The sequence below is a fragment of the Hyalella azteca genome, unplaced genomic scaffold, assembly GCF_000764305.2.
Source record: "Hyalella azteca isolate HAZT.00-mixed unplaced genomic scaffold, Hazt_2.0.2 contig5438, whole genome shotgun sequence".
NCBI classification, from domain to species: domain Eukaryota; kingdom Metazoa; phylum Arthropoda; class Malacostraca; order Amphipoda; family Hyalellidae; genus Hyalella; species Hyalella azteca.
This window is the reverse complement of record NW_025935628.1, coordinates 483,454-505,315: the sequence shown is the minus strand read 5'-3', so window position 1 is coordinate 505,315 and position 21,862 is coordinate 483,454. Positions and strand designations below refer to the sequence as shown.

Genomic DNA, 21,862 nt, shown 5'->3' with positions numbered 1-21,862 from the left:
GTATAGCGTCTTGAGAGGACAGTATAGCGTCTTGAGAGGACAGTGTAGCGTCTTGAGAGGACAGTGTAGCGTCTTGAGAGGACAGTATAGCGTCTTGAGAGGACAGTATAGCGTCTTGAGAGGACAGTGTAGCGTCTTGAGAGGACAGAATAGCGTCTTGAGAGGACAGTATAGCGTCTTTATCGCTGCGCGTGACGACTAGAGCCTTGGAGTCCTGCGTGTTCACCACTGTGAAGGTTTTCCATAGCTAACGCTTGACCGCGCGTGCGCATGAGTACTGAATGATGTAAGATTGTCTCAATAGCTTGGCGTCCCTAAGTTGCTATTATAGTGTGAGATATTTGCTAACTTCTTTTCATTCACTGCCATATGTTTCTACAAACATCTACGGAACTACCAGAGCTTTGCGATGTGATGCGGGGATAGATGCGGTGTGGGGACTGTTGTTGTGTGGGGACTAATGCGGCGTGTGTCGATGCGGTGTGTGTGGACCAAGGCGGTTTGAAGAGACCGATTTGGTGTGTGAAGACCGATATTGTGCGGTATGTGGACTGATGCAGTGTGAGGAGACCGACGTGTGTACAGATGCAGTGCGAAGTGACCGATGCAGTGTGAGGAGGCCGATGTGTGTACAGATGCAGTGCGAAGTGACAGATGCAGTGTGAGGAGGCCGATGTGATATGTGAACAGATGCGGTGGCTGTGGAGAGCGAAGTGTGTGGACCGATGCCGTGTGTATGGAGAGCTATGTGCGTAGAGCGATGTGTATGATGCAGTGTGTAGACTGTATAGAGCAGTGACCCCAGCTTGAGTGCAGTGGGTTGTGCCGCTGATGTTTACCTTTTTTTCACTGCACACTGCAGCGCGGTGTGCAGTGAGTACTTAGCAGTGCTCATGTCATTACCCACACTCCCACTGCCTCTTCTCTACTATTATAATGTCTCTCTTCGTCCTTATCTCTGCCTCTCATTCTCGTCTCTGTCAGTTCCACCGTACTCTTCATTGATTCGTTATGAATCGTTCTATTTTTTCATTGCTTTTCACTCATGGTTTCCTTTATTATGTTTCAATAAGTAATTAACCTCATTCCTTCTCAATCATCATCTTCTTGTGTAAATCAATTATTTCTCTTTATTTTCCTTGAATTATTTTTTTGCAATCACTTCTTTGTGCCGTTCCTTCCCTCTCACTAAGCCAGAGTATTGCCGCTATCTAGAATGGAAATCACTACACTGTATTCCTTTTCACTAATTTTCGCTCAATTGTTATTCCATTGTTTATCATTCGCAGCCCATTCCTCACTTCCTTTCCCACATCACCTTTCGCTTTGTCCGTCCTTCTCTTGACTGCTCTTCCGTCCTCCTTTTCTCCTCTCTCTCTCTCTGTTTTCTCTCTCTTCTCTTTCTCTCCTTTCTCTCATTCTCTCTTCTCCCTCCTCTCTCAGGTCGTCCCAGCACTAACTATATACACTCTAATTTGTACCGCTAGCTACAACAAATTAGAGTGCTATAGTTATATATGTATACATGCTCAGCTGAATACTCCCCGTGGAGCTCGATCTTATCGAAAATCGTTTCCGAAATTATGATAACTTATCTTATCATTCATTCCCTAAATTGTGATAACTTCTTCTCATTCGTTCCCTAAATTATGATAACTTCTCTTCTCATTCGTTCCCTAAATTATGATAACTTCTCTTCTCATTCGTTCCCTAAATTATGATAACTTCTCTTCTCATTCGTTCCCTAAATTATGATAACTTCTTTTCAATCGTTCCCTAAATTATGATAAGCTATCATTCGTCGTTCCCTAAATTATGATAACTTATCTTATCATTAGTTCCCTAAATTATGACTTTTCTTCTCATTCGTTCCCTAAATTATGATAACTTACTAGCGATATAATCAGCACGTTGACAGAATTAGCTGGTTAGCACGCACATAGAGTACGCGTGACGCAGGAACTTGAGCAGTACACGCAGCTGGCACGAGTGAGGGTTTGTCGACCGCGCCATCTGAGGGGACAGCTTGCCCTCGTCCTGCGCTTGTGCTTGTACACGGGGACAGTAGTGGCGGCCAGTGCCGCTTACAAAACTGCCAATAATGTCATGCTATTGGTTTTATGTAGAAAGTTATTTAGTGCTTCAGTTTTCTGAAGCTCATAAACATGAGACAATAGCTCGGTAAGTCGTGGCTGTAAGCATTTGTAAGTTGTAGTGACCGTCCTTACTGTCCCCGTGTCCAAGCATCTTAACGATAGTGGCCGAGCTGTCTTAAGTCTCGAAGTTATTATTCACTGTAATAATTCACTGCGACATTCTAATTAGCGAAAAGTTTTATAAGTAGATCAAGATATTGTGAAACTTTAATTTACTTTCCTCTTTCCGCGATGTATTATTCATAACGACTAAATTTCTCGTCGGACTCAGCTGAATTAGTATTAAATATTTCCCAATGTATATATATACCCTGCACTTGTGCATCCACATGAATGGAAACTTGTGAAGCTTATTCACCTTCAAATGGGATTAGTTTTCTCATAAATATTATCGGTGCAGCATCGGTGGCCAGCCATATACGTCCGAGGATCGGTCTTACTGGATGCGTCGCTTACTTATTTGTATGTGCGACTGTGAGCTTTGCCACCCAACATTTTATTGGTGATAGTTTAGATCAGGTGACTTACTTCAAGCTGCGTTGTTCGGCCTTTGAGGTAAACTGCAGAGATATTACTTGTAATATTCCGACACATGATGTAAACAAGCAAACATCGTAATATGTGTTAACCATCGCATGGTAAACAAGCAGAGTGTGTGCGTTTGTTGTCAACTCTCACATTCCGTTGAATACGTAAAAGATAATGTGGATACGTAAATTCTGCTTGATTTCCTCTGGCCTGCTACGCATCAGCATTCACGAAGTTCATTCTTTAAATTCGAATACCTTTCTTCTTTTTCTGGCAAGTAAACCATGTTAGAAATTTATCGCTGATTGTGGGCTTCGGTCGGTTTAAAGACGGCCGCTTCTAATTTATTATTTCTTTATTCACAGAGGAGCACACAATAATATACATAACAAGAGACCATAAAAATTTGAAGAAAAAATACAAATTGCTTCCTTGCGAATGCTTATATAAGCTAAAAAGCTTCACAGGCGACATAGGCGAAATTACTCTCAATAGAACAATAATATAATGAAATTTGTAAGTACGCACGCACTTTCTACACTGTTAGAAATAACTGTGAAAAAACGGTCCCACTGGCGTTCTAGTGGCCGGTCGCCCCGTGAAACTAAACTATACCGCCGTTTTTATCAGATGTTTTACGGATTTCTAGTGTTAAATTAGAATAAAAACGGCGACACGGTGTTTCTTTTCACGTGCCGACCGGCCACTGAAACGCCGGTAATACCGTTAACGGTAATTTTTCTAACAGTGCAGCTCTAAGCTTGCACTCGTGCCACGAGATCGCGGCGGTATACGCAGGCTAAGCACGTGCGGGTTGGCGCCGACATTAAAGAAGCATGCAACATCACCGCGAGGTCAGTGAGTTGCCGCAGTTCATGGTGGGCTGTTGTGTGTGATTTTAGCTCTCGCCAGTGCGCCCTCGAGTACTTTCGATTTTATCCACAATTTTGGTCGGCTGGCGACACGGACTTAGAGAGTTTGAAAGAGTGTGATGTAAAAGGCGATATGAAGAATTGAAGATACTTCTGACGTTATTTGTAGCCTCCTAGCGCTCGTTCATTGCTATAATGTGAGTACTCGGGGTATTTTTCGATGCGAGATGGTTTTTCGTTTGATCTACATGACGCTTTTTCGCTTGATCTGAGGCGGAAGTCAAGACGGTTTATCCCATCAAATATGTGTTTGTTAGCTAAAACTCGTCTTCATTTCAGCAGCTGATGGTCACTAATTTTAGCAAGTTTTGGGATTTATATACGATTTATTCAGCTGGTCATGATCTGATAGAGTTAAGCATAAAAAATTGAAATCTTGAGGGAGAGTCTCGGACTCCTGCTTCAAGTGTAACAATGTCGAAATTATCACTCGAAACATATTTATTGTCTTTTAGTAAAATCAATTAAACGAATTTAGCCCTGCATGAGCTCTTCGTAAGGTGGCCAAAAACTTTTTACCTAGCAGCATGTTTTTTTACCTACATATTCGATTAGTAGGACAGGAGCTGCTATTATGGCATTGTGCTTGCTTCGTATTGCTGCATAATATCAAACAATTATTCACCTATATTAGTACTTAATTGTTCGATTTACCCGACATCGGCAACAATCGAAGCGAAACTCATTCATGAAAAAAATTGCGTAATATTATTTAAAGGCGTTCAGAGAGCACTTGATTTTTTTTAAAGAACTTCGGAAGAGTTACGTAAAAGTAATTCAAAGTTTTATGGGAAATGCGTCCTGTATTTCAATAATTTCGTTATGACGTTACCTAATGAAGATATGCGAAGCGGTCCTTTTAGTTGAGAGTATCCCTAACAAAATTTAGAGTCGCCCCAGCTTCTGGTATTCTAAATCAGAAGCTGCCGCGTCTGTAAATTTTCACTGTGTAACTCTGGTTCTTGGGAGTCGCTATCCAAGGCTAGTGGTCAGAAATAAGTACCGTCTTTCGCTGTAATTGCCGTGGCAATTTAAGAAGAAGTAGTTATATGAAGGCGCCTTTTTGTGATGCTGTGCAGCTGAGCGCCATGTTTACATCAGCCCTGCGTGATGTGATATATACGGAGCAAGTTCAGAGTAACAATTACCCTTTTCATATATGTCGTGTTGCCATTATTGAATATGTGAGGTGTGAGCATTTTGAAATATTTGCAGTGTAAGCAGTATAAATTAGGTAATAAGAGTGCGAATGCTGTAACTCGATCTCCTAACAAAATTTAGAGTCGCCCCAGCTTCTGGTAACCCAAATCAGAAGCTGCCGCGTCTGTAAAATTTCACTGCGGTAACAAAATTTAGAGTCGCCCCAGCTTCTGGTAACCCAAATCAGAAGCTGCCGCGTCTGTAAGTTTTCACTGGGTCCGTTTTTTGAATGCGAAGTAAGGAAAGGCGGAAAGAGCTAAGTAAACATATTCCACCTGTCGCAAATGAGTGTTACTGTGGTGGGCTGTTGGTGTAGCCGAGATATCGGCTGAACTTTACTTTGAAGGTCCGAGATCATTGGAAGAGAAAATTAGCGTCATGATTTAATTCTTCTAAAAAACACGAGCCTAGCGCACAAAATCGGCTTTTTTATTATCACGTAAAGGAATGAATGAGATTTTGTACAAATAGCGATGCAATTTTAGTTCTTGCGTGAGTTACCTTGACCCAGTTCGGCCTTACAAATGGTGTATTACTGCTACCTAAGCTCACTGCTCTTAGACGCAATGGAAGTGTGGATAGACGCAATGGAAGTGTCACTATGTATATAAATAATATTTTATTTACATTTAGTTTTTATTTTTATTTGTCTGAGTGCTTGTCTTGATTTTGCAATAGAAAAAGACGTTGCTAATCCACAAACTTTTTTTAGTACTCAACGGCTGTTTTTATCCTCGCCATTTACATTCCGCAAGCGTCGGGAGATAGTACTAGATTTAGAATTTGGTGTTAAGTTAACTTGAACACAAAGTTGTCAAGTGAGCGGTGATTTCCAAGTCTTGCAGGCTGCTAAACGTCGTTATAAGCATACAGATAACTGTGTTTACATCTACATTCAACGGCGACAAAATCTTTAGACTAAAGCGAGTTGTATGACGAAGTGGGGTGCCCGCATGGGAGGAAAAATATAACTCAGTACTCACTGCAGTTGAGGGACAGAGAGCGCATTTTCTCGTCGACGAAAACATGAGGTCACGGACGGACAGACAGACAGACGGACGGACATGGCGAGCACAATAGTGCATTTTTTCCATAAATGAGAAAATGCGCTAAAAATGGTCCTCGAGTTTTCCACGGATTGGTGTTAAGTAATAAATTCAAGAATCACTTCCCAGAAATGGCGAAAGAATCAAGTGCAAGTTCACTGTTGTATTAGTTCTCCCGAAAATATTATTGTATAAATGTTTGTCGATCAGTCGCATACGGTGTAAGGAAGCTAATTGCTTTGCACGAGTTAATCTATTCCATGACACATCCATGGACGTTTGGGTAGATTGCATTAAATATGATAAAATATCATTGAGAAATTTACGGTTAACAGTTAAGATATTGAGGATCAGAAAATATTGGGGCCAATACTGTATGCATTTGTAGCTTTTTGTGGCATTTTATATTTTGAAAGCCCATTCCGCCTTAACTATATGAACAATTAATTAACAGCTGTATATTAAAGAGGTATGAAAGATGCCATAAAAAAGAGAACTACTGTTCAACGCTGCAGAGAATCTTACAGATCCCCACATCGAAGAAGAATTTGCTTTAGCGTGCAATGCACGTATTGATTTAAATTATTACCCGTTCGAATGAGTGGAACGTGAATTCCAAAGCTTCGATCGCTGAACTCGAAACTTCTGTTAAAAAATCGGTCTCGTGTTCAAAAAAATCGCCTCAATTTATGCCTGTTTGTGCGTATGCCATGTGATCAGCGAATTCGCCTCAATTTTTGCCTGTTTGAGCGTATATATGCATGAGCTACAGGTGTGCAAGTTATGTTGCCTCGATCGTCGACATTCCATGAAGAGCGCCAGTTTTTTTCGTACAAGTGTCGCATGAATGGGTGCACAGTCTGGTGCTAATGCCTTTACTTTCGACGAGTCTGAACATTCTAGCCGTTAGCGCCGCCAATGTCGGCACACTCGATTCACTTCATTACTTTGGAATTTCTGTACCTTCATTAAACGGCCCCCATAGAACATGATAATAGTGAAGTATACTGTATAATATATACTCTATAATGAATATTGTATAATGTATACTGTATAATGTATATTCTACCTCAACACAAATTAAATTCTTTGCATTTTAAACCTGATTTCTCTTCATCATTAAATAAAAATGTAGTTATTGATGAAAGTGTATCTTAAAAATGGCGTCCAGGTTATTTTAGGATTGGTTTTCTGTTAGTATTTGATGAAGCGTGCTTAGAATTGATGTCGATGCAGTGATGATGCAGGATCTGGCTGGATGTTCCGGTTTTGTGTGTCATAATTAGTCTCTGGGAACTCTCACAATGGAGGAAAAGAAGGAAAATAATTTATTTACTTTTAAAGCATTTTCCTACGAGATCTTTACTGCAATTGATGTCTCCAAGGGGTTGTGTGGATGAAGCTGTGGGTTGTGTGGATGAAGCTGTGGGTTGTGTGGATGAAGCTGTGGGTTGTATGGATGCTGTCTCTTATACACATCTAGATGTGTATAAGAGACAGGTACTTACAAGGTGAGGCTAGTCCTCTGTAATTGTAAGGTGAGGCTAACAGTCAGTACTTGGTGGTCAGTACAAGGTGAGGCTAACAGTCGGTACTTACAAGGTGAGGCTAGTCCTCTGTACTTGTAAGGTGAGGCTAACATTTTTCTGTACTTGGAAGGCGAGGCTGTCTGTTCCTATAAGGCCAGGCAGTCAGTACTTTTGAGGTGAAGCTAACTCATTATACTTATGAGGTGAGGCTAACATTTTTCTGTACTTGGATGGCCAGGCAGTCTGTTCTTATAAGGCCAGGCAGTCTGTAGTTTTGAGGTGAAGCTAACCTTTTATACTTATGAGCTGAGGCTAGTCCTCTGTGCTATTGAGTGAAGCTAACCCTCAGTACATGTAGGGTGAGGAAAAGTATGCATGTATGTATAATGTATGCGTGTGTAATATGTTTGAATTCACTTTGCTTTTTACATTAATTATAATTATTGGAGGAGAATGGGTCAGAAATATTTTGTTCTTCAATTTCTCTATTATAATTTGATATCGATGTTTGACGTTGGCTTTTGTTTACAGGGAATCCTGGACGCCAGTCGGCAGCGGCACAACGCCTTGTGGCGAAGTCATAGTGAAACCAACCTTCAACAGCCCCCTACCTCCCCCAGGGACGGGGTCTCCCCCTCTTCCCCCAAACGTCTCACCCACAAAGAGCGGCTCCAGAAGCGGGCAACAGGACGACGAAGTCAACCAATCGGGTCTTGTCAACCCAGAATAAGCGATTCTGAAAAGACCGTCGCCGGGCTCTCCCACTCTAGTGCTGGTCTAAACATCCCCAAGTTTGTTCCCCCAGTGTGGGATCTTGTGTCTTCCCCGACCCCTGGACGTGGGATCAATTCCCCAAGTGTGGGAGAAGAACATTCATCCATTCTTCCTCCGTCTGTGGGATTCAGTTCACATTTTAGAGATCGATCTCCACCCGCGGAGAACTCTGTGCTAGATAACAGAGTGGAGGGAGTGGAGTCTTACGTAAGAAAATTTATGTATAATGAAGAGGTCTGCCAGGGTCTACAGCACTCGCAGAGCAGCTCGTCACATCTGTACAGTTATGCAGACCCTTGTGCGTTATCATGTACATTTCCTGACGCGGACCTTGGTACAGACCACGGCGCAGTGCCATATGCAGACCGTGACACAGTCCTCTCTGCAGACCACGGCGCAGTGTCATATGCAGACCGTGACCCAGTCCACTCTTCAGACCACGGCGCAGTGTCATATGCAGACCGTGACACAGTGCACTCTGCAGACCCCAGCACAGTCCACTCATCAGTCCCCACCTCAGACCCTGTTTCGTTCGCCTCCAGCAAGTACCTGGACTACGTGCAGCAGAATGACAAGTATCCCCGGCTGGGGGGTCAGGATGGGGATGGGGGGATGTCTTACTTTGAGGGGAGCGAAGGAGACTCAAGAGAGAGCCTTCCCCCCATTGGGGGACGGCGCCCCAAGTCCTGGTCCCCCGATGACAGGATCACCTCCCACCTCTTCCCCTCCACGCCTTGTGCCGGTAAATTTCCTCGACAATTTGATTTGTACTTTTAATATTTTGTGATAACTATATTTCATTTTAATCATATTAAATGTTAGCAGTCCAAGTAATTTTGTTAGTTTAACTAGTAATTCTTCACAGTTATTTTGATTTAATTTGAGTATAAACTTCTAATTGATAAGCTGTCGAAATTGGCGACTTTCCAGTTAATTGCTGCCACTCCTGTTTTTTTAATTGATTTATTGACATCGCAATTGCCATTATTTTGATTTGCAGATAACTGAAGAGGCAGTTTCGTTCCTTCATTGCCATATTTACATTTACATTTTTACATTGCCATATTTACATTCATACATTTTACTTACATTTCACATTTCATATTTACATTTCATAATTTCACTTCCATTAACAGCAATACGAGATTATATGTGTTCTCTTACGCCTGATTCATTTCTTTAATTTATCCTGATTCATCAGTTATACAGTATAGCCTTTTGAGTGTAATGTAGTTAGGATATTGGACTATTGGTTATATTTATTTATTTCATATTAGCTATTCAGTTACTTCAAGGTTAATCTTGTGGTTAACGATATTTTTCCTCTCTAACAATTTTGAGTCAATACATGATTTTACCGTATTTTCTCATTTATGGAAAAAAGGTGCTATTGTGATCGTCATGTCCGTCCGTCCGTCTGTCTGTCTGTTTCCGTCTGTGACTTCACATTTTCGTCGACGAGAAAATGCGCTCTCTGTCACTCACTGCAGTGAGTACTGAGTTATATTTTCTTTATTCTTTGATGTGTGTTGATTTTTTGTGCTCATGGATGTGTTTTGTGCAGACGGCGTGGGGAGCAGCAGTGGGGAGGAAGGCGGCTGTGGGGGACGCGGCAGGCGGCGTAGTGGCTCCCTAGACCTGCGGACGCCATCAGACCTGCAGCGCTACAGACCCTTCAATGCAGGTCAGACCTGCAGCGCTACAGACCCTTAAATGCAGGTCAGACCTGCAGCGCTACAGACCCTTCAATGCAGGTCAGACCTGCAGCCGATGTCTGGGAAGTTACGTCCAGTCTGGACGTCGCGATCAGACCCTTAAATGCAGGTCAGACCTGCAGCGCTACAGACCCTTCAATGCAGGTCAGACCTGCCGCACTACAGTCTGTACAATGCTGGTCTGCAAAGCAAATATTCCAGACCCTTAAACTTTGAAAAAGATTTTACCCGTATAAGAACTATTCTGCAAGTAGTCGTTTCTTGAAAAGGTATTGTAAAAAACTGGAAGGCACGTACTAAGTAATTGTTGAATGGTAATTATGAAAAACAGGGCTTGGGAGCACATAGGTACGGTGTAACACTGCCTGCTGTCTTCCCGTGACCGCATTGCCAATCAAGTTCGTGACCATTCTGAGTTACTATGATACCGGTACCTAGATTTATAAAACCGCCTTCAAATTCGAGCAATTACAACTAACAGCATCGGTAAACTATTTTCGTCCTTTAGGCACAATATCCATACCAGGTACACTATTATCATAACCTGCACAAAGTCCAACAACTATCTCGCAGATAGTTTTTACTCTTGGTCTGCTCATGTGTAATAATTTATTTCATAATGTATGCGTGTGCTTTGTAATTTTTTTAGCTAATTCCGGCGTTTGTTTCAGATGGTGATTGTATAGATTCGCCTCCTGTGATGCGGTCGGCGTCCACTGGAGGCAGCGTAGAGGGCCTGAGCCCCCTGTACCTTGCCCAGGGGGGGTCAGTGAGGGGGCAGCTCCCCCAGTACCTACAACTTTCCTCCTCCGTCAAGGACCGAATCACGGAATTTGAAACTGTGAGTGGAAAAGCCACCGACGTAGACACGGCACCTACGATTTCCACGTCAACAAGAGAGTCACCTGCTGCTCATTTAAAATCATCGCTTGATGGTGAAGTTAATAAGAACCTTTCACCATACTACAGTAGTACGTCAAGTCCGGCACCCTTACTCACCTTTAACGCCTCGGCATCTTGTGATGACTTGCAGAGCAGCGATGTGGTGGAGATCCCTCTTTCGGCCACCGAGGAGGTGGTACCCTACGACCCACTCACGGTGAAGATAAAAGCTGCTCAAATGATGAAACGACGGGCGAATATCACGCAAACTGCCCACCGCAACCAGCGGCCTGTGCCAAGCACTAGCCGACTACTGCCCCAAACTGGAGGTTCTGATACCGTGCTGCTTCCCCACGAACAAGACATGAGGTCAAGCTCTAAGTGGGGATTGTCCCAAGAGAACCGTCATCCTTGTGTTATTGTGCCCAATGAGTCCATCACTTGGAAGAGCGGTAAAGTCAAGCGACAAAAGCAGGACTTTGAAGAAATGACTAAATCAAGTGACAGCATGAGAGGGTTCATTTCTAGTACTAGCATTCATGACGGTGACATGGCTGGCATGAAGCCTTCAACCAGTCTAAACACCCTCAACTACATCTCCTTGGATGGCACTGAAGACGAGTCGTGCACGGACGAGGTAATGGACGCTCATCTCATCGTCCGGTCAAAGTCATTGAAAGATTCTCGAGTTCGTTCTCGAACCTGCGATCCTTTCTCGAATGATGTTGACAGAGTTTTTGCGCACGAGGAGAAAAATTCTGGGGCGAGCGGGGAGGTAGACCGCTGTTCTCCTTCTAGAAATAATTCGTGGGGTAGCTTCGACAGCGCCGTGGTGCTAGAGAACAAGGAACGATACCTGCCTTCGCGCCAGAGCTCGTGGGGATCATGTGACACCAGAGTTACGGGCGCCTATCCCTCTAGGAACAACTCCATGGGAAAGTTCGATTCCACACGCAGACCTCCAGATGACAAAGTTATCGGTGAAGGCGTAGTCTCTAATCACTCATATTCTAGTCAGAGTCCAAGAACTCGTTATAATCGCAACGATGGTCGAGTATCTCAAGAGACCCCGACATCATTAAGCCGCATATGTAGCTTCGGAGGATCGGCCAGTCACAGAGTTGATGTAGGCATCGTCTCCTCTTACAGCTCTGATCAGCTTAACTGCGCAGCCGGTTACGCGAAACCTGTTCTGTCACCATCCACCAAAGAAACTAGCACTTCACGTGACTGGGAGTCTCAAGTTAGTTCCGATGCACTTGATGACAGTTTAAGCAAGAATTCTACAATCCACCTACCACCTCCATCGAAAATGTTTCGCGCTGCAACTGAAACTGAATTAGATTCAGAAATTTCCCCTGAAAATACTCCGCTTGAAATGATGTCGGTGCAATCCTCCAGTTCACTTGGTCACTTCAAAACGCCTGGAGTGTTCCGCAATAGCATTGATATCAGACTGAAGCCCTCAGAGTTATCTCGATCGCGATCTCATTGTGACACTACGACCGCTTCGTCAGCAAATAACTCTGATATAGGAGTCGAACCTTTAACTGGAATTCGAGGCCAAGCAGTAGATGACCATGGTTCCGGAAGTTCGCCTTCACCTCCATCGGAGTCTCTTCTTGCCCTGCGATCCATTGACTTGCCCGGCGCTGACGACAGTAGAGGCAACATCAGCAAACAAACGTCATCTCTGAACAATGTTCTCGTGCCAGGAACAGTCCGTCAACAGCGACAACGACTAGAAAGTAAACTGCACGACGCCAACGATAACAACAAGGAGCTAGAGCGATGTCCAGACGAGCCTAGTAACGAGTCTTGCCCACAGACGAACTTGCTGAGCTCGTGTAGCGTCGGGGCTTGTGGGTCAGCGGAGTCTCCGCTCAAGAAAGGCTTGAAAATCAACCGCAGCTTGTCGGAAAAACGGGCTAAGTTCGAGAATCGGCGACATGTTGGACGTGTCAAGAAACTCACCCAAGATCTCGAGGAGATCAGCGCAGGGCAGGAACTGGACTCGCTCAAGATTAATAGGAGTCCGGCAGGTGAAGTTCGGGATTGCAAGATGTCCACTTTGAGACAGCGCTCCCTCAGCCTCGAGAGACTAAGCACTTCCCCCACATCTACGAAGTCCCCTCCTCCTCCCTCCTCCCCAGACTCTCCTCTCGATCAGATCGTAGAACAGGCACTTGCTCAGGCTCGGAAACTCGAGAAAGACGCGTCTGAAAGTTCGCAAGAGTCAACAGATGAAATTTCCGTTAAAAGTCTTGTCGGAATTTACGAAAACCCAAATTTTTCCGCCGAAAGTAAATTAACTACACGGCGTATTAAGCCCATAAAAGATGGTGACGCGTCCAATAATATAAATAACAATTTCTACATTAATAACAATGATAAAATTAGACCGCGGGCGGACAGCGCGGGAGAAAAATATTTACCTCCTGTACCGCAACGGAAGTCGAGTCTGGACATAAGCGTTCGCTCCTCATCCCAGCCTCCCCGCAGTCCGTTGAAGCCCCCCACTGTGGGAGCAGGGCTTCGAAATTCAAGGGAAGGAAGCAGCGGGGACGGCAATCATTTCTTCGGTCGCGGCCTGAGCTCCAGCCCATCTAGCAACTTTCTGCAGGGGAGCAACAACAAACTGGGATGTGGACCGCCATCCCCCAAGCTTCCTCCCGGGTGTCCTAAGCCTCTGCAGTCATTCGGTTCTTGTTCTTTCAGAAGGAATGAGAACAAAAATCATATTTTTTTACGTGGAAATGCAAACGTAGGGGATAATAGAACCAGATCAGCTTCTGGTTATTCCCTGACTGGCAGCAAGAGCAGTCCTATGTTGAGTAAGAGCGGTCTCATGGCTGAGATGGGCTCAGGTCTCACCTCCGGCCCCAAGGGGAGTTCAGGCTTCTCCACCAGCCTCATGGGAGGTTCAGGACCCTCTTCTAGTCCTAAAGGCCGCCCTCAGGCGTGTAGCACGGAGATGAGGCGTCGGAAGGAGCAGGGAAAGACGCATCCTTTGTCCCGATTGCCCTCCCGAGAAACAGGTCTTCCGTAGACTTAAGTCAATACTCGTAGTGTCATGGCTCCAATACTCAAAAGCAATTGTGATGTCGTAAATCCATCAGCAAACCTAATTTTATTTCCGTGTTGTAAATTTTGAAGCTTACTTGAAGTTATCTAACGTCCATGTGGAGCTGATCTCCCTTTGGGTTTCCAAATACGGCTGCCATCTGTAGACCTTGCATCCACTTCAGACTTCATCGCATACATTCATCGTGCGCGCAGTTATGAGGTAGCAGGCGCGCGCTGCATCATAATAGTTATCAATTTTCTCTCAGTCTTGGATCACTTCTGACGCTACTCTGCTCTTAGTAATAAACTACCTTTTGTCCTTTATTTATCTCTGCAGCTATTTTGGAAGATTCTTCTTCGTTTTTTTTTTTTTGGTTCTTTGAATTATTGTTAGACAAGTTTGCATGTTCGACAGAATTTGAAACCACTAGTTTTTGGCAAACTTACATATCATTAGGCTGATTTAATAATGTTCATTATCGTACATCAACCAAGCAATCAGAAACTTTAAAGCATTCCTACATCGTGGTCTTAGAACACTAGCCACGATAATCGTTATAATCATGATAATGTTTCTTATTTCCAAGAATCTGTTTATTAATTCCCTTTTCATGATTAATGCCACATATTTATTGTATGTCGTCAATTTTTTTCGAATAAATTCATTGGGATGAATGGAAAATTAATTATACAGAAATTGATCTACATTTACATCATTCGTGGAGCGGACCTGCAAGTCCGAAACTGACTCTGGAATATTAGTCATGGAATCGCGTTGCAAAAGAAACGCAACTCTGTAAGCACGTCAAACGTGCACTAAAAGAGACCACAAAATATCATTGTTGACCAGATAGTTTAAGTCAAAGCATACTAGGATGATTAGGTTTCGATGTGCATCGTAATTAACTTTTATACCGCCATGGGGTTAGATAGTGTTAGATAGTCGTAATCTCGACTATCGCCCTAAGAACCACAATAACCGGATGTCAGAACTGTAACCTGTTGGGAACAACTCATTAACCTCATCAACTTTCTGTTCATTGGTTTTCCTCATTAATTTCTTCACGGGAATAATTCGGCCACGATTAGGGTTTTCTTTTTCCATGAATCTTGCTGATGCTGGTGTTTTTTAAAGCAGTTCAGTGCGGCAAATTTCTGATGTGTTCACTTAAAGACTTCACCAGCGATCGACGAAGTTGTCTTCGATGTCTATCCTCTTTCCACGTGTACAAAAAACGTTTTTGATTTCAATGCAGCAATAAAGTGATTGTTTTGATAATGATTCTTTCGAATTTTATCTCGATCTCTTTAGATATTCAAGCTTACTTTTAAATGTAAATTTTAGGCAATTTCGTTTTTAAAGAATAACCCTATTTGCGGCAGGAAATGGAATTTGAGATTTTGTGATTTTTTTGACTAAATTTTCATTGAAATTTTTGTGTATGAAACCTGTCCGCTAGGAGTCAATATCGATGTCTTTGTATAACATGCATATAACCATTGATGTACTAGAATATTTTGTGCAGGGTAAGAATTTTTACAGCGAGCCTATGGCTAATATAGGCAATTGATTCTATACCAGCCGGAAGACGTATTCTCTTGGCTGTTTGTGATACTAAACTTGTATTTTGTGTTCTTATTTTCTACTTTGATATTCTCTTTTGTATTTTATTAATTGTGTTGCGGTCTGTGATGCCTCTTATATCTGCGTGACACACGCTAACGATGATACTGAATAAACTTTAGTATATCCTTGAATGATACATTAATTTGACGTGAATCCTACGCTAGGGCAAGGTATATTTAACTTGGAAAATATTATATATTATATTAATAATAATAATATATTAATATTATTATTAATATAATAATATTATATTAATATTAACACTTCGAAAAGTATTTCATGTCTCGGCCTGAACAAATATTGTTTTGGTGTCCTTTGGCGTACGGATTCTTTGGTCTAATAAAGAGAAGTTGATGGGAATTTTTCATTAATTTATTTTGTTAATTACTTCTGCGACGATTACTTTATGGCAGCTAGACCATCTTGGCATAAATCAATATAGGAAGAAGAACTTGTTTCACCTCAATGTAACTGTATATTTACTATATTATTCAAAATTCAACTTTTTGAAGGCATATATTTATCATCATAAACAAATAAAACAATACTTGCAACCTGGCTCATGACATCGAGGAAATCGCACTAAATTTGCGCTTCGTTTGTTTTGCTTATGATTTTTTTGTTGATGCATAAATGATTTTCAAGCAGAGGTTAAAAAAAATATTTAACCAAATTTATATTTGGTTAAATTTTATTTAACCAAATATATTTAACCAAATATTTAACATTATTTACCGATTGCACACCAGCCTTGTGCACAGAATATGTAATTTGTCGATAATATTTTTTTTTAACAGTTGAGAATTCTGTCACAATATCATTTCTTCACAGTAATTACGTGCTAATGTCAAGCCATTTTTCGTTTGACGACCAATTTTAAAACATATTTTTTAGCTATAACCGTTGCCCGCTACAGCCGAAATACGCGCGAAGGTCAAACGTAACCTATGTACAGTCGCAAAGTCATCAAGTGCTGCTGTACAGTCGTACTGCCATGCTCTCCAGCTAACACTGTAATATCCGTAACTATGTACAGCTGGGCCTATACTTTCAAAAAAAGTTAAGAGATCGTAAGTTCATCCGCCAATCATTGACGGCCTTTCAAGCAAAAGTCACCAATCATAGACAAGAAAATAGAGCGTAAGTACTTACGTTCACTTAGAGAGTTTTGAAAGTATGGTGTACAGAAATCGCACCGTGAAAACTAACAGGAACAAAGTGAAATTCTGAGTTGATATTTCAGAAACGTGGGTAGAGCTCGACGTCAATTTCATGACTGATGTTTACTGTTGAAGGATGAATTAGAATGAATTGATTAATGCGTGTTTGTATAATATGTGTACCCATACCATGTATATCCAGTGTGTAATACAATCGTGGTCCATGAACTTCTCTTATTTTTCCTATCAAAACTGTAATATTTATTGTGTTTTACGATCTATTAACGGCCTTACCTGGTTCGGGTTTTAAAATAATATTTTTCTGATTTTCTTTCAGGATAGAAATAATATTGATTTTGAATAAGTTTGTAGTTTTTGGCTCTTAACACGTCTGCCGATTAATTCGAACTTTGATACATAATGTAGAGAAATTTTTTTTTTTTTTCAAAGGCATCAAATAAATTAAGGTATTTGAAATTCAAAATGGCCAATAAAATCAGCCATCTAGAATGTCCTCCTAGTAAATAGTAAATAAGTAAAGTAAATGAAAATAAACCCTTAAATGAAAATAAGTAAGTAAAGTAAATGAAAATAAGTGAAATTTAAGTTCGGGCGCGCTACAATTTGAGAAAAATTTTAGTGTTTATGCATTTCAAGTCTACGGAACTTGCAACCAATATTTTGTAACCACACGCGCACAAGCGACCCTGCACTGCAAGGCTGTTTTACTTCAATACTGAAATTATCTTGAACTCTACAGATGGCGAGGAAAGGCTAAGTACTTATTGAAAAATATTGTTCAAGCTAAATTTTTTTTAGATTTGCATTCATGTTATTCAGCGAAAAAAATTGCGTGTGAAGTTCTTGAAAACTGACGTCGTTAATCATTCTCTACTTGGACATGCCAATTTTTGTTCAGAAGCTGAAGCCATAGCGATGTGTAAAGTATGACATAAAACGTAAAGTAAAAACGATAAAAATAAGTGATAATCTAACCTAATCTGCAATTATTAGAATAATTCTTAATTTTCAACGCAGGTTATTTATTTATTGGCAAGAAATGTTTACTTTTTGCAATTAAAAAAAACTAATAAATTCAAACTAGCGAATAAATATGCCTTATTCTCTTAACAAAGTTCGAAAAATTAGCCCATGCTTCATTTTTGCAATGCAATTTTTCTTAATCATCTCGAATATTGCACTATACGAAGAAATAAATCATCTATAAACTTCAGTGTTCATTATTTCTTCTTAAAAATTTTATTGCATTGTGCGTTGGCAAATGGAAACCAATAAAACCTTCATTATTGAACTTATAAAGACCCAGGAACGGAAAAAAATGGCGGGGTATGGCCGGTATGTGAGCATGTTCAGAAGGTTCGCCCTAGTCGCTTATCCCATCCAAGGTTTTCTCGGTAAAGAATAGAAGCGGATGCCCTCGAGCCAAACTTCCTTCTTTACGGAGAACGTCTCATGTAACAAGTGCGCTGTGACTTTGACCTAGGAAGGACGCGACCTCGAAAATGCTCATCTGCTTTCTGATCAGCGTCGTCTCGGGACGGAAGAAATCGCGCAATTCGCACGTTTTCCGCGGATTTTCGGTCAGAAGCAAACTAACAGTCGTGAGGGATGGTGCGTGTTGATCCCGTTCCTGGGTCTTGACCGTAATTTAGCCGCAGATAACTGATTCGTATGTTATTCTATCAGTTGAAGTCACCCATTGACAGTTTCTGGGATAAGATTGCGTGAATAACTCAGAAAAGTCTTGATACGAAACGCTGGGTGTTTTATTTCTCTCAGTGTGTTTCTAAATTTTCAGTTCACGACGCTGTTCCGAAGAACCTCTTTAGATGCCGCCAAAATGATTCAAATTAATGTGAATGTGGATGTAAATCTCGGCTCCGGAGTGGAGAAGAACTTGAAATGAGACTTTTTTTTACGAAATAATGTATACATCAGAACACACTGGTAATAATGTGTTTTTTTTTTTTGTTTACTAAGTTTGCAATCATCCGGGAATTAGATGAAACGTTCAATTTTAGTCACCTGCTTCCTAACTTTTTATATGCGTCCCTGGAGAGGCGGAGAGGGGTTGCAATTTTCTGCCGAGAATCAAAGGTTAAATTGTAATCTTTCTTATATTTCTAGGGCGGATTATCAAACATAGAGGTGAGATCTTGATATTCATTTCTGACATTTAAGTACGTTACCGTTAGTGAGCAGCAGCAGCAGATTCTGCTGTTAGATGTTCCGTGTTCGTCCATTATTATTGGCCCTCCATTATTCTTCTGGATCAATTTCTTCCAATGGACTACCGGTATAGACTATATTTATATATAGAGTTTTGCGCCTTCAGTTTATGAATGAAGCATTACAATTCTAATATAGCTGTATCAACGGGGAATTTAGCAGTTAAATAGTTTTTCTATTTAACTCTCTACCGCCTGACGACAGGCTGACGTGAGTAACCGGAGCAATATTTTCACGCGACTACTTCCCAAAAAGGATACGTTCTAGTAAGGGGAAAATGACTTGCACTGATGGAGTGATGGTTGTTGCCACGTACGACAACTTAAAAATGTTCTCGGTTGCGTACAAACGTCCACAGGTTGCTACTCTCAATAGTTTACGTGTAATTTAAGTTGACTGTTATGTTCCCGGAGAGTGATGTACGGCGGTAGATGGTTAAAATGTTATGCCAGTGCTATACATATAAAGTATGAACTATGAATGCATGATCAGGCAGCGAAACAACGAACTGATCGCACGGCATGCTGGCTACGTTCACATGCAGCGATCTCCTAATAAAATTTTAGCTGTAAATGATAGAATACGAAAATAGTTCGTAACGCCAGTTACGAACTAAACTACGAACAGTCAAGGCTGCTGTCGCTGATACGCCGAATTGTGATGTTTTCAAGTCAATATAGTTCCTTGAATAGTTTGAATTTGGCTAATGTCTTTGAAGTGGACTAAAGCTTCACAATTTTCTTTATAAATACTCCGGTAAGATACCGTATAACGGGGTGACTTGGACCAGTTTCAGCGCTTACCTTTTTGTGATACAAATGGTCGTATGTAGTAAATATATAAATCTACTTATTGCAGTTGTAGGTTATACCTATCATGGTACAACACAATTTTCCTAAAGCAAGAACTTTTTGAGTATAGGGTTTTCTTTCTTTTTATAAATGTCAAAACGGTCCCCGTTTTACGGTACTAGAAGGAAGTCCTTTTAATGCAACGTTGTTAATGTTTCAGCCAATTGACCATATAGGCATATAATTTACAATATTTATATTTTTAAGTTATTAATCTGTCAATATTTGACTGGTAAGTTTCTTTGTGATCATCACGTAGCTTACGATCACCATTCACCACAAAACTCATGATCACTGGAGTTGTGCTAGCATTGATCTTCGGACGTAGGACATAAATTATACTGGAGTCGTGGAGTGCACGCTTTAAGTAACTTTACGTTCTCCGAACCTAACCACAGGTGTGTTAGCAAAAGTTGGTAAACCTATTTTCATTTAAATCAAGATCAATATTTGCTTTTGTTCTCTAACCTGAGCTTATGTTCTGGCAGCAACAAGCAGCCTAATACGTATGGGTACGCACACAGTGAAACTGTGAAAGCAGGTTGCCAGCGTGCTGGTTACCTGCTCAGGCTGGCGCCTGAAACCATAGAATACAGAAGCCTATTCGTACCGGTTTTCACTGTGAACACTTACATTATTATCATATGTTCATTCTTGTGGCAGGTTGGAGCAGGTTGCCCGCACGGGCAAAACTGCTTTCACTGTGTGCGTACCCTATCCCTTTAGTACTCCACCTAACTATAGGAGTGCCCGCGTGCTGGTCGCCTCTAGTGCACTTGCTGCCGCTGTCACATGCACTCCAAAGCCAGGCGGGTTAGCGTTCGTTCTTCCATTCTTCGTACCGTACCGACGATGCACGCGACGCTTCGCTCTTATCATATACTTTTGCGAAGCCTCAAACTTTAATATATTTACAAACTAAATTTTCATCTCGAGTAGCCCTTGTCGGATTGTATAGGTACAATTGTAATCTAAACTCAGTACGATTATAACGTTTTAAAAATTATGTAGTCGAACAAAACTTGAATGAGTCATTAGGTTTTGTCTCGCCACTAGACAAGTTCCTCTAATTGGCTCCTTTTTATAAGGCTACGTTTCCTGTACTAACAAGTATTTTTATTTATCAATCTGTTCAAAATTTATTGATTGATTGTGCCGTGTTTCGATTAGTAATATTTCTCGCTGTAATTGGAAGGAGCCTCCAATTATCTTGATATAAGAAAAAAAATTGAAGGCTGACTGCTCCTACCGATATAATGTACAATATGCATGGGTTCATCTGTGCCAATTTGGGCTCTTTTTGATGCCATCCTTCCTGGCTCAGTCTTGAAACAAGCAAATGAACGCGCGATTCAAATGAATGGTTTATGACAATTCTCGCGTCTCTCAAGTCTCGTGTACCATAAACTTGCGAATTTCGACTTTTGTCTGCAATATGCGGAAGTCGAATTGAAGCCAAGGCCGTACCACGAATTCCTTGATTTACGTCAATACATTGATTGATGTCGTTTGTCAATTGATACCAATAATCATTTTTGGCGACCATGTTTTTTTATAAATTTTTTAACTGTTTGAATTAAGCAAAATTTCACATTTTTTCCATTACGAATGACCCTTCGAAGTCCACAAGCTTTATTATTAAAATAAATGCGAGCATAACAGAGGCATTGAAAACTTTAATAAATGCGTATTTAATATAATGTTCACATTCCGTAAAAGCTTTTTTCACCATAAATACGTGCAAATGCTAGAATGAACGTCTCGCCTCGCCGAAGATTTTTCTAGCAATTGATTCGAACAGTAATTCGTTCGTTTTTACTTTCTTTTGCGTAATCAACTCACACTTACTAGGATAATCTAACTATTGCGTCGGTTCCCCGCTGGAAGCAATCAGTACGTAACGCACGGACTTGTATGTTCACGAATACCAAATTTTGTTCCTTAGCATTCTCCGAAATTGTTATCACTATTGTTATAATTACTATTACTTTAATAGATACGGTAGTTTAATTTTACTAATACTATAATACTTGCAAATTTGTGTCTGTTCGTCATCCGAAATGTAGAGGTTTGATCATCCAGAATAGAATAGACAAGCACAAGGATATCTTCACTATCAGGGTAGTGTAGCAAGTATCCCTTAATT

General features: G+C 41.1%; 1 protein-coding gene across 1 annotated transcript in view; it reads left to right on the top strand.

The window, feature by feature from the left end:
- The window catches only part of LOC108682537, a 27,852-nt gene extending 12,261 nt beyond the window's left edge, over positions 1 to 15,591 (top strand). Inside the window, exons 6-9 of the mRNA XM_047880482.1 lie at positions 7,248 to 7,308; positions 7,923 to 8,907; positions 9,730 to 9,849; positions 10,552 to 15,591. Of these exons, the coding sequence (XP_047736438.1) occupies positions 7,248 to 7,308; positions 7,923 to 8,907; positions 9,730 to 9,849; positions 10,552 to 13,811 (4,426 nt within the window). The 3' untranslated portion in view covers positions 13,812 to 15,591. The remainder of the gene's footprint in view (positions 1 to 7,247; positions 7,309 to 7,922; positions 8,908 to 9,729; positions 9,850 to 10,551) is intronic.
- Positions 15,592 to 21,862: the final 6,271 nt, after the last annotated feature.